At 43.9% G+C, this 13,011-nt stretch overlaps 3 protein-coding genes across 8 annotated transcripts in view; 2 read left to right on the forward strand and 1 right to left on the reverse strand.

The window, feature by feature from the left end:
* Positions 1 to 6,203, forward strand: part of LOC310837659 (uncharacterized protein) — a 179,472-nt gene extending 173,269 nt beyond the window's left edge. The window contains exons 1-7 of one of the 5 annotated variants that reach the window (XM_083724603.1): positions 902 to 1,129; positions 1,367 to 1,575; positions 1,826 to 2,140; positions 2,340 to 2,517; positions 2,647 to 2,773; positions 3,569 to 3,652; positions 4,258 to 6,203. In XM_083724603.1, the coding sequence (XP_083580729.1) occupies positions 2,443 to 2,517; positions 2,647 to 2,773; positions 3,569 to 3,652; positions 4,258 to 5,456 (1,485 nt within the window). In that variant the 5' untranslated portion in view covers positions 902 to 1,129; positions 1,367 to 1,575; positions 1,826 to 2,140; positions 2,340 to 2,442 and the 3' untranslated portion in view covers positions 5,457 to 6,203. Of the gene's footprint in view, positions 1 to 854; positions 1,130 to 1,366; positions 1,576 to 1,825; positions 2,141 to 2,339; positions 2,518 to 2,646; positions 2,774 to 3,568; positions 3,653 to 4,257 lie in introns of those variants that run through there. The other 4 variants (XM_083724606.1, XM_083724602.1, XM_083724605.1 and 1 more) reach the window with 4 other exon arrangements.
* Positions 1 to 13,011, forward strand: part of LOC310837834 (uncharacterized protein) — a 299,721-nt gene that overhangs the window by 172,636 nt on the left and 114,074 nt on the right. The gene's annotated exons all lie outside the window — the stretch shown is intronic.
* Positions 7,853 to 13,011, reverse strand: part of LOC310837645 (uncharacterized protein) — a 148,015-nt gene continuing 142,856 nt past the window's right edge. The window contains exons 5-6 of one of the 2 annotated variants that reach the window (XR_014560592.1): positions 10,361 to 12,492; positions 7,853 to 8,157 (exon numbers count right to left, since the gene is read on the reverse strand). The gene's annotated coding sequence lies outside the window, so the exon portion shown is untranslated. Of the gene's footprint in view, positions 8,158 to 10,360; positions 12,493 to 13,011 lie in introns of those variants that run through there. The other variant, XR_014560593.1, reaches the window with a different exon arrangement.

Genomic DNA, 13,011 nt, shown 5'->3' on the forward strand with positions numbered 1-13,011 from the left:
GTTGGGCAGCTTTAAAAGTCTATATCATGGGTAGGCAAACTAAGACCCGGGGGCTAAGCCGCTAATAGCGCTAATCCGCTAATAGGGGTGCTTCGCAAGACGAAAAAACCGCTAGACGAAGAGACTCGCTGAACGGATAATTTTCGTCTTGCGAGGCACCACTGTACATTTATGAACAGTAGCAGTCCCATATGCTCAGAGACTTTGCGCCTGTTCATTGGGGGAGATAGGAAGCCCAGAGCACTTGTTCTTTAGATGTCCCTTTTATGAAGAGGCACGTGGTGAAACCATTGATCCCCTGCTGGCGAGGCTCGCTGGCCTCCCGGAAAAGCAAAATTTTGACCTTTTCCCGTTAGGCAAAGATCACAAGACGACCCAGATGGGTCGCCAGATTCTGTGTACAGACCTGTAGGCGCAGACCACCCCCCGACCCAAACTATTTCGTTAAGAAAATCCCCGAACTTGGTTCTATGGGTGACTCTGGGTCAGCTCTCTGCCGTAGCTTATCTTAAAGTTTTAAGTGTCTATATGCTTATCGCATTTATAAATTTTAATTTTATTGTTGTACATTGTTTTAAATGTTTGTTTTACTTCTGGGATTGTACCCCCAAGTGTGTTTTATAAGCTGGTCTTCGACTGTAATAAATTATCTACCTAACAGCAGGAAGGAAATAAGGGTATGTTCGGAAAAAGGCAGAGGGACAGGGGGCTCCGTGACCCAGTTGGGCTGGAGGGGGGGTCCCTTCCCACTACATTCCTAGGACTCGTCTTCCCGGAAGGACCCCTCCCCACTCCCCCTGAGTCAATGAACTCGCTTCCTAGAGAGGCAGGAAGTGGCGGAGCAGGGCGGGAGGGGGGGAGAGGCAATGTTGGAAGGGGTGGGGTCTCCATGCACACCCCCGGAAGAGAAGGAGGCCTGCAAAAGAGGAGGGAAAAGGTGCAACATTTCGGGGGCGGGGGGAGATTTGGGGTGCAGGGAGGGAGAAGAATTTGCATTTCCTCCCCATGAATCTACAAACAGGGCAGGAGGGAGGGGGGGGGGAAAGGTGGGGGGGATGAAAGGAAGGAAGGTCTCCCCCCTTTCCCTCTGGGAATCAGGAGAGGCAACGTGCAATCGGCTGCAAAAGGGGCAATTTGGAGGGGAGAGGGTCTCCATCCTCATTGGGGGGGGGTTATTTGGGGATGAGGGATGGGAGAAGGATTTGCTTTCCCTCTCCCGGAATCTACAAACAGGGCAGCTGGGAAAGGAGGCGGGAGGATGGGGGGGGGGGAGAGAGAGAGAAAAGAAAGGAAAGCAGGGAGGGGGTCTCGCTCTTTTCCTGTGGGAATCAGTGGGGGGGGGGGAGGCGTGATAAAGGCTGCAAAGTGCCTCCCCCTCCTCCAACAGGTTTTGCATTGCAAGATCCTTTTTGAAGCGCAGAGATAAACCAGACTCCTGGTGGGGAGGGGGGCATTTTGCTGCCTCAGACGAACCAGAGAAGGGCACTCCCCCCACCCCCACCCCACCCCTGCAACCTGACTGGGACACTGAACCAGTTGTGCCAGTTTCACCCCACGACTATGGGTCCCCATAGTGTGAGAGCCAGTGTGGTGTAGTGGTTAAGAGCGGTGGTTCGTAATCTGGGGAACCGGGTTCGCATCTCCACTCCTCCACATGCAGCTGCTGGGTGACCTTGGGCCAGTCACACTTCTCTGAAGTCTCTCAGCCCCACTCACCTCACAGAGTGTTTGTTGTGGGAGAGAAAGGAAAGGAGAATGTTAGCCGCTTTGAGACTCCTTCGGGTAGTGATAAAGCGGGATATCAAATCCAAACTCTTCTCCCCAGGGCTATGGGTGCCATGCAGCATGCATGGCCCTGGCACCGAAATATGTGGGTGCCCAGCCCCTTCATGGTAGGGGTAGGTGCTCAGGGACCCAGGGAGCTGGCACCTATGCATTGAAAGTCACCACGGGATATTCCCCCCCCATCTTAGACCCAGCCTCCTAACCCATTTTTGTGTATTTCTTCACACTGAGCCTGGAACACCCCCCTCCCTTGGCCTCCTGTGTCAGGGAGCTGGTCTGGGCAGGAGGGGAGAGAGAGTCAGATACACAAATAGTTTCTGTTTCTGTTGTGATAATCTCATGTTCCAGAGCTCTTGTAATTAGAATTTGGGGGTATTAATTTATTATTATTGGTATTTGTACAGTATTTGTAAAACGTATGCTCTCTGTGTAAATGTCTCCCACTCTAAATAAATCCGCCTTTCTATGAACTGCTCTCAGACCTCCGGTTATAGGGTGGTATATAAATTCAATCAATAATAATAATAATAAATTCTGCATTTTTCTCCTAAAAGAGCTGCTCCCTGCATTGAAGTGCATCGTGGCAACAGCTGAGAGTGTCCCAGAAGTGGCTCAGTTTACGCCTCCTCCTCCTCCATCCTTTCCACTGGCAACGCAATGGCCTCCGAGACCCCCTCTCAACTGTCTCTTCTTAAAGGTGGAGTGGAAAGAGGAGCCAGGCAGCTTCCTCAGGTAGGGAAAGAGCAACGGGAGCAGGGAGGAGGGAAGAGGCACAGATGGGACAACCCAGCCTCCCTCTGTGCTGAGTGGGGATGATGGGGACCAAAGAGAAGCTCTGTCTTCTTCCTCTTCTTCTTCCAGGCCCTCTTGACCTTTGAGGAGGTGGCTGTGTTTTTCACAGAGGAGGAGTGGGCTCTGCTGGATCCTGGCCAAAGAGCTCTGCACAAGGAAGTCATGGAGGAGAATTATGAGATGGTGGCCTCTCTAGGTAAGGGCACATTTTTATTCCTCTTGGCTGTTAGACGTTGGAGGTGTGAACCTGCTGTTTGAGCCATCTATTCATGCCATGTCTTCCTATTTGGCGCCCCCTCGTAGCTGAGTAAGATGGTCTTCCATGAACATGGTCTTAAAGGTATGTGCATAAGTGACTGTAGATTCCAATTCTGGATCCACACATCCTTCCACAGTGGGGAGATAGGTTTCTGGGCAGGAGTTAATCACAGTGAGGGTTTACCAAACGTACTTTCCTCTTAACTTCTCCCTTTCACCCCGAGTTTCTGCTTCTTCAAAGTCAATGACGCCTTTGCTAAAGGCTGTTCTCCAATTGGAGAACTCCCAGGCCAGTGTTTCCCAATTTTCTGTGCTTATACTGCATATTTTTAGATTTGCCTTGAGAGTGTCTTGAAGCCTCTTTTGTTGCCCACTGGTATATCAATTTCCATTCTTAAGTTTGGAGTAGAGTAGTTGCTTTTGAAGACAACAATCAGGTATCCAAACAACATGACCAGCCCAATGAAGTTGATATTGAAGATTGTAGTTTATAGCAACTCTGTACTTTTGTCAGTAAGCTGATATTGTGGTATGAATTGCAAAAAAATCCTGTGTTTTACTTATTCCACAGGGTAAAAATGGTGGCATATGGTTTGCTGGTCAGTGTCATTTATAAACTTTTAATGAGCCACCAGATACTTTGCTGTCTTTGTTTCACAAGATTAATATTTTTGAATATTTTTATAGTCCCTTATGACATAAACAGCACTTCTGTTTTACTTATTCCTCATAGCAGAGACTCTGATACTCAAGTCTGAGCTCATCTCTTCGCTTGGAACAGAAAAATACAGGGATGTTGTCCTGGACCAATTCAGAGGTATATACTTCCACTTTGCTGTGAGACTGTAACTTTCTATGTCTCCTTTCAGTGTGTAGGAATATAAAAAGAGCCCTTTTGGATCAGAACAAGGGCCCATCTTCTCCAGCATCCTGGTGCAGGTTTAGGTGATGTGAACAGCTGGTTGGAATGTATCAGCGAGATATTACAGATCAGGGAGGAAGGAGAAAACTGAATACAGAGGCATAGCATTTTCACAGGAGGGGGAAGATGGAGAAAGTGTCTCCCTCGAGAGGTTGCTGCACTACAACTCCCATCATCCCTGGTCATTGGCCATGTTTACTTGGGTTGATGGTACTTAGAGTCCAACCACATCTGGAGGGCCATAGATGCCTCACCTCAGCATAGAAGGTTTCTCTTGGTGCTCAGTGTTACATGGGAATTGAAGGTAGAACTGGATACTAGGGGTTATTGAGGCTATTTTTAGATTTCCTTTCCTAAAGATGTACATAGGAGAGGGAGGAATGCTGGAGGTGTTGAAATAATAGAAGGTGGTGATTGGTCTTGCTGTGTGTTAAGATCTCTTGTTCTCTTCCTTGAATACCTAACAATATTTTATCTCCCCCTTCCCCACTTTAAACCAGGTGATGGAGAAGACAATCAGAATTTTGAGGGGCCATCTGTGAAGTACTTCAGCATGAGTGAACACCTTAGCACACAACTACAAACTAACACAGAGGAGAAACCCTTTAAATGTATGGAGTGCGGAAAGAGCTTCAGTAAAAATAGAAATCTTAGCGCACATCAACGAATTCACACAGGAGAGAAACCATATAAATGTATGGATTGTGGGAAGGGCTTCATTGATAGTGGAGCTCTTACAAGACACCAACGAACTCACACAGGGGAGAAACCATTTCAATGTATGGAGTGTGGAAGCAGCTTCAGTGAAAATGGAAGTCTTGCCCGACATCAACGAACTCACACCGGGGAGAAACCATTTAAATGTATGGATTGTGGGAAGAGCTTCAGGGATAGGGGAAAGCTTACTGTACATCAACGTATTCACACAGGGGAGAAACCATTTAAATGTATGGAGTGTGGGAAGAGCTTCAGTCAGTATTCACACATTACTATTCATCGGAGAACTCACACAGGGGAGAAACCATATAAATGTATGGAATGTGGGGCAGGTTTCATTGAGAGTGGAGCTCTTTCAAAACATCAACGAACTCACACAGGGGAGAAACCATATAAATGTTTGGAGTGTGGAAAGAGTTACACTGAAAGTGGGTCACTTACAAAACATCAGCGAACTCACACAGGGGAGAAACCATATAAATGTTTAGAGTGTGGGAAGGGTTTCAGTCAAGGGGGGAAACTTACTGTACATCAACGGACTCACACAGGGGAGAAACCATATAAATGTTTGGAGTGTGGAGAGTCCTTCATTTGTAGTAGGAAACTCATTGTGCACCGACAAAGTCACACCGGGGAGAAACCATTTAAATGTAAGGATTGTGGGAAGGGCTTCAGTGAAGGTGGAAAACTTACAAGACACCTACAAACTCATACAGGGGAGAAACCATTTAGATGTATGGATTGTGGGAAGGGTTTCATTGAGAGAGGAGCTCTTGCAACACATCAACGATCTCACACAGGGGAGAAACCCTTTAGATGTATGGAGTGCGGAAAGAGCTTCAGTCAAAATGGAAGACTTACTGTACACCAACGAATTCACACAGGGGAGAAACCATATAAGTGTATGGATTGTGGGAGGTGCTTCAGTGAGAGTGGAACTCTTACAAGACATCAGCGATCTCACAGAGAAGCAATAGTTTAAATGGAAAAAGTGTGGAAAGTGATTCAATTATAATGGAGTTATTAACACCTATGGACTCTCACGGGGAAGAACTCATTTATATGTATGGAGTGTGCCAAGTTTTTCCCACAGAGTTCACTTTGTCTCTCATATCAACAAACTCATATGGGGGAAATCATTTGTAAATGCATGGAGTGTGTTTGATGTTCTGGTGTTTGTATGGAAAGTTGTACATATATGTATTAAGACAATGAAGGTAAATGTCTCATAATAGTAAGTATAATGAAATATACAATGTACAGTTAGGGATGTGCAGAATGTGACCTTGGAGTGCTCATTGTGAGTGAACATGGGCTGAGAGTCTGTTGATATTTGGTCTTTGGCAGAGAGAGTTGAGAATGGAGAGTTGGGGAAAGTGGAGCTCAACAGTGGTGTTTAGGAAGCAGGATTTGCTCTGGAATCCTAGAACTGTAGTCGAAACAAAATAATAAAATTCCTTCCAGTAGCATCTTAAGAGACTAAGTTTGTCATTGATATGAGCTTTTGTGTGCACGCACCAAGCTCATGCCAATAACAAACTTAGTTGGTCTCTAAGGTGCTACCGGAAGGAAATTTTTTATTTTGCTTTGACTACGGCAGACCAACCTGTAACTAGAACTGTAGAGTTGAAAGAGACTCCAAGGGTCTTCTAGTCCAACTCCTTGTTACAAGAACAACAGCATAAATCTTTTTTATAGTTGCAATAAAGGAACAATGAAAACGCAGAAAGACTGAAATGCATAGTCTTATGTGCACAAAGTAATCCTTAAACCGTCCTACGTCGTTTATATTTTACAAATTCATTGTTTTACAAAACCTTCTCATTCATGGCTACATGTCATGTTCGGAAGTCCCCCCTCCCTTTTTGGTAGCTCACCGATGAGAATTAATGAGCAGTTGGTAGATTTCTGCTCTTTTTATTACCGTATCATGTTGCTAGCACAAACAGGCAACTCCTCGCAAGGATAGCAGTTCTTACTCACGTCCAACAGGATGTCCCTCCTTCCCGGCTTCTCCTTTGTTCTGATTGATGTATCACCCAGTGCTTCCCTCCATCTTGTTGCCTAGCTACTATCTCAAAGCTGGGTAGCTCCTGTCTCAACTGTGCAGCCTCTGAATCTGCCTGTCTCTCTGCATTGTGAAACTCTGGAAGGGCAGGGGGGACTTCCCTCTCCTCTTCTGTTACTGCATTCCCCAGTCCTCCGATTCAGACCAGCCCGACACTAAACTGCAAAGTGGACAAAGTTCCATGGTGGCAGCCGGAATAAAAGAGGTGCTGAGGGAAAGAACCAATATGGGGAGGGAGGATGGCACAGGGAAATGTGGGCATTGCCAGTGGTTTCAGGAGAGTCATCTCCCTGCGGAGAGAGGATTCTCTGTGCCCAAGTAATTGGCCCATCTTTCAGAAATCTGTAGAAAGAGCAGGCAGTATAGGAGGCCGAAAGCAGAGTTAATCTGGAGCTGCTCCTCCCTCTGCCGGCATTGAGCATTTGCCCCTGACATGAAGGAGCCACAGCAGGTGCTGCAAGCTGCCCACAGTTGGACTTCACCCCCAAAGGCCCCCTCCTCCATCGCCTCCCGAGACAGACGGATGCCAACAGGGTCTCTCTGCCTGACAAGGATTTCACCTGGGACCACCTGCATGCAAAGCATTGAATTTGAGACCTTAAAAAAAATATGTTTAAAGGTACGGTGTGTGGAAAGTGCTTTAGTCAGAATGGAATCCTTAATGTACACCAACAAAGTCATATACGGGAGAAACCATTAAAATGTATGGAGTGTGGAAAGAGCTTCACTAAAGGTTTACAACTGAACATCTATGAACTCACACAGGGGAGAAACCCTTTAAATATTTGGAATGTGGGAAGTGCTTCAGAGAAAGGGGAAAACTTACTGTTCATGAACAAACTCACACACAGGAGAAACCATTTAAATGTATGGAGTGTGAGATGTGCTTCATTGAGAGTGGAGCACTTACAAAACACCAAGAAACTCAGAGAAGAAACCATTTAAATGGAAGAAGTGTGGATAGTGCTTCAGTTAAGTTCATCTATGTACAGTAACACCTCTGGTTATGTACCGTCCTCCTTGTGAATGCTTCGGGTAACGAGCTCCACTAACCCAGAAGTAGGTGCTCCTGCCTCCGGAACGAATTAAGTTCATAACCAGAGGTACCACTGTGTTCTCATGGGAAAACCCATTTAGATGTATGGAGTGTGTCTAGTGTTCACTTCGTTCTTCACATCAACAAACTCCTATCAACTGTGTTGTAAACAAAAACTGCTCCCTTTCCCTTATGGAGTACACAAGAGCCCTTATAGAGTCCTTTGTGGTTCTCCATCGGTAGGAGAAAATAACACAGGCCAACCAGAGAATACTGAGAACCAAAACAGCTAGTAAGCCTGATTTTTATTAAAGCTGTTGCAACAGGGTGCTCGCCCCACACTCAGAAGAGAGGACGACGACCCAGGACAAAGGTGTGCCAGCCCTTATATAGACTTTTGAACTGCCCACCCTGTATCTCAAAACCACCCCTCCATACATCATTCATACATCACAGAAGGGGTGTAGCCCAGGACCACCCCCTAATTACATCATATGTACATCAGACAAGGGGTGGACTACAACAGAAATCTGAGCGAGTTGTTTTTATCCTGTCTGCCAGGTTACCTGATTGGATTACCTGGGCATCCTGGCCACTCAGTCCCTCAGTCAATCCAGGTCACAGGCCACAGGCTCACCCTATTTATATCTTAAACGTGCCACTGAGACAGGATTTGTGAGCAAAGAAACAATGGGGAGACTCCCCATTTCCTTCCACTTTGCTGACACAAAAACCTTGCACATAGGCTGTGTAAAAGAACCAGTTTACTATGCCCTCTCTCCCCTTCTTTCTTTCCCTCCAACTTTTAACTGTATTAAAAAATAACACCAATATCTGAGATAGCATAGATTAGTTCTGGCCTCTTATTGAGGGGATACCCAACTCAGATGAGCCGCCAGAATCCCAGGAGGAAGCCCCAAAATCTGCCTTCTAGTTCTGATTTCACACTAATTCCCCAGAACTCAGCCCTGAAAAGCATTTGGGCAATGGTCTTTGGCACATAAATCTTAATGTCTGGATTGATTAACTGCCCCCCTTCAAATGGAAAATACCTGTATAGCAGCCCAGTCGAGTGGGCAGGTAAGAACTTGACTGAATTCAGATGGGATCTGCATATTTCAGGTATTGTTGAAGGTACAGACTCAAAAGGTTTATCTACAAAACATCACTGAATTAGGTTCCAAAATATGAATTAATTCCCCTCAATAAGAGCCAGGTTAATTTGGTCAGTTATTTTTTCCTTGAGTTACAGTCCCTGTCAAACCAACTCCATGTGTTTATGTTAGCTATTTTTTTAGTTCTTTAGAGTGATGTAGCAGTTTCACCTTCAAGCCTGAGTGATGAAGTAGACTCCACATACAAGACCTGAAAATTAACATTTACTTGTCATGGTGACAACAACTGAGCAATTTGTATTATTCATATATCTTAAGCCCAAAGCAATGTGTTTCTTTCCCTTGAGCCCAAGAGAGGGTTTAGTCTTTTTTATTTTCGAAAACAGTGTATTTTGTAGCAATGCATTAATCCAGAGGTTTTCAGCCTTTTTGAGTCCTGGCTCCCTTGACCAATTTCCTTCTTTTTGTGGCTCCCCTGTGGGGCTGAGGAGCCCAGTTATGTCCCCCCTTGCCTGCAGAGCTGGTAGCCTCCCACCCCTTTTCAAACACCCTTGTGCAGTGTTCCCTTAGCCTCCTCTCTCCTCTCCTTGGGAATCCTCTGGGCAGCTGCTGCTGTATTCTCTGGTCTGCCCCCGCCCCCAAAAGAGGCGCCTCCTCACACTGCCCCACAGGGGCCTGGGAAGAAGATGCTCCCAGTCTTAGTGGCCCAACAGAGACTGGCCAAAGGTGAATGTGAGGCCAGCATCTTACCTTGGGAGGCAGCAATGGGTTTTTCCTCTCTGGAAAGCATCCAGCCTCTTAGTCCAAGGTCATGGAGATTCAATCCAGTATACCTGAAGGAGCATCTCCACTGAGGTCCAGCGTTGAGGGCCTTCTGGCGGTTCCCTCGCTGCGAGAAGCTAAGTTACAGGGAACCAGGCAGAGGGCCTTCTCAAAAGTGGCAGCCACGCTGTGGAACGCCCCCCACCAGATGTCAAAGAGAAAACCAACTACCAGACTTTTAGAAGACATCTGAAAGCAGCCCTGTTTAGGGAAGCTTTTAAAGTTTGATAGACTGTTGTATTTTAATATTCTGTTGGAAGCCACCCAGAGTGGCTGGGGAAACCCAGCCAGATGGGCAGGGTATAAATAAATTATTATATCCCCACATCCCTGAAGCCTGACATGAATCTAGATTGTGGATTCTTTTGTGGGAAGTTTGCTGCTCCCACGGCAGGTCTTTTCATATTTCATTCACTTATCGAGTTAGTTATCTGGTGTGAGTTCTCAGTTGCAAAGTCAGGCCATCGATCCCACTGAAACTCATTCCACACTCCATACGTTCTAATGGTTTCTCCTTGGAGTGGGTTCTTTGATGCAAAGTAAGGATACCCCCAGTACGGATGTGCTTTCCACAATCTATGCATTCATATAGTTTCTCCCCTGTGTGGATTCTTTCTTGCCCAGTAAGTGAAGCTCTTTCCACACTCCACGCATTTACTCAATTTCTCCCCTGTGCGGGATTTTTGAGGTACAGTAAGATGGTGATAAGAGACTAAAACTCTTTCTAGACACCATACATTTAAACAGTTTTTCGCCTGTACAGGTTCTTCTTCTACTACTTGAAATATTTTAAATTGGTTTTTACAATAGCAAATTTAAAATAATGAAGAGAAAAACCTTTAAACATATCCATATATGAGATTCTCTGAATCTTGTGACTAGCCCCGTCCTTGCATGGGTCCTTAAAATATTTTTTTCTAAAACTACATAACATTACATTCTCCACAGTTTTCATCTCTCTAAATCATCCATGTCTTTTGTTTCTTTACAAGCTATTTTTAAAGTCCAGCTAACCTTTTTGCGTTTACAATGGTCTCCCAAGTAAGTTATAAATTTTCCCCATTCTTTTTAAAAGTCATTATCTTCTTGATTCCTGAATCTCCCAGTCAGTTTTGCCATTTCAGCATTGCCATTCTTCCCTTGTTGGAACTGTTGGTTCTTTCCATATTTGGGCTAGTAGCATCCTTGCAGCTGTTGTCACATACATAAACAGTCTTTTCTGGTCTTTTGGGATATCGAAATCTGTAATTCCTAATAGAAAGGCTTTTTGGTTTTTTGACAAATGTTATTTTAAACATTTTTTCAATTCATTGTACATCAATTCCCAAAAAGACTTTGTTAACTTACATGACCACCACAAATGATAAAAGGTACCCTCCTTTTCTTTACACTTCCAACAAATATTGGAGCTTGTTCTATACAATTTAGATAACTTAGTAGGAGTCAAAACAAAATAAAAAAATTCCAGTAGCACCTTAGAGACCAAGTTTGTTATTGGTATGAGCTTTTGTGTGCATGGACACTTCTTCAGATACACTGAAACAGAAGTCACCAGACCCTTATGTATAGTGAGAGGGTGGGGAGGGGTATTACTCAGAAGGGTGGTGGGAATGGGTGACTGGCTGATAGGTGTGGAGTCAGATACCACTGATACATCATTTTCATATAATTTTATTTCAGCGTAGGTGCTGTGAATTTCAAAGCCGTTCTCTATAATATTTCCAATTAAAAACAATATTTGAGAAGGATAATAAATTTAAGGGGTTTGATAAAAAAATCTTGGTATGGGAAAAGGAAATACTATACAACAACCAACAGACTCTCTCAAAAATTTATAAATTGTTACAAAATAGGAAAATAGAAAAGGAGGAAAAAGGTGACACTATTAAAAAATGAGAACAAGATCTGGGCCATTCAGTTGAATATAAAGAATGGGAAAGACTGTGGACAAAAAAAATATAAATTTCACAGCATATTACCTAATAAGAGAAAACTATATGAAAAAGCATCCCAGGTGGTATCTGGCACCAGAAAGGCTGGCAAAAATGAATAAAACATATAATTATAAGTGCTGGAGATGTAAGAAACAAAAATGAACTTTCTGCCTTATGTGGTGGACATGCCCCAAAATTGGGAAATTTTGGAGCATGATCCATGAAGAAATAAAGAAAATACTAAGAATATCATATAGTAAAAGGCCAGAGGCATTCCTTTTAGGAATATTAAACGACGATATCCCAAAAGATCAAACTGAATTATAAGTGACGTCTGCAGCAAGAATTCTGGTGGCTAAGTATTGGAAAGGGAATCAGTTACCCACTAGGGGAGAATGGTTATGTAAGCTTTCAGAATACTTAGAGTTAGCCAAACTGACAGATATAATAAGACAAAAACCAAAAAGTGTAGTGGAATGGGAATGCCTAAACGAATACCTTAAAAGACAAGGTTCGAGGACAGAAATCTGGCTGAGTCTGGAATAACCTTGTGAAGTGAAAGGTTAAGAAAGAGGGATATATATTTAGATGCTAGGATCGAGATGATAAAGAAAACAGGAAGATACAATGAGAGGTAAAGGAGGTGCTGTGGGATTGGTGGAAGTCAATGTTTGTTTTCCTTTTTAGTGTTTATATTATTAATTTGTAAGATTTGGATTTGTTTTTGTGTATTGTGTATTGTTATTTTTCATTTTTTGTTGTGTGGAAAATACTAATAAAATTTACTATTTAAAACAAAAAAATTCCAATCTGTTCTCCATAGTCTCTCCCAATCTGCCATTTGTATATTATGTCCTAAGTCCTTTGCCCAGTTTATCATAGCCAATTTAACCTGTTTATCCTTTGTATGCCATTCTAGGAGCAAGTTATACATTTTTGACAGTTTTAATATTATTTTATAGAAGTTCTTTTTGGAATGTTGATATCTCATAACTAAAACCTCTCTTTTTGTGTATCTTGAAGTTATCATTCAATTGAAAATACTGTAACCAGGGGGGCCGCTAGGGGCGCCTTGAAAGATGGCTGCCAATAACATCTTGTCCAGCTTGCACGAGGTAATTAGAGGCTGATTATGGGGAGTATATCAGTCTCCCTTCATCTTTTCAGGGAATTGAAAAGACACTGCCTCGCCTGCGGTTGCCATAAATCACCCCCGAGTTTGGATGAAGGAGGGGGGTGAGAAGCACTAGGCAGAAAGCGCTCAGGCAGGCTTGGAGCTCCCTGCCAGCTACTTTCAGGAGCGAGCCTGGTTGCGATGTTTAAAAAGAAGAAAAGAATTGGATAAACGGACATGCTTCAAAAGAAGTCAGGAATGCTTTTATCTGCTAATAATTTTACCACTGAGAGAGAACAGAGATAACATCAGAGAACGGCCGACATGTTGGTATCTGGAACGGTATGAAGGGGGGGGGGACTTTTTTTTTATGTGAGCATTTAATAACCCTCCGCCTTAAAAAACTGTCTCGACAACCAATTTGCAAGTGGGAGAGAAAATGAACTGT

The sequence above is a fragment of the Podarcis gaigeae genome (genome assembly GCF_964106915.1).
Source record: "Podarcis gaigeae genome assembly, chromosome: 2".
NCBI lineage: Eukaryota > Metazoa > Chordata > Lepidosauria > Squamata > Lacertidae > Podarcis > Podarcis gaigeae.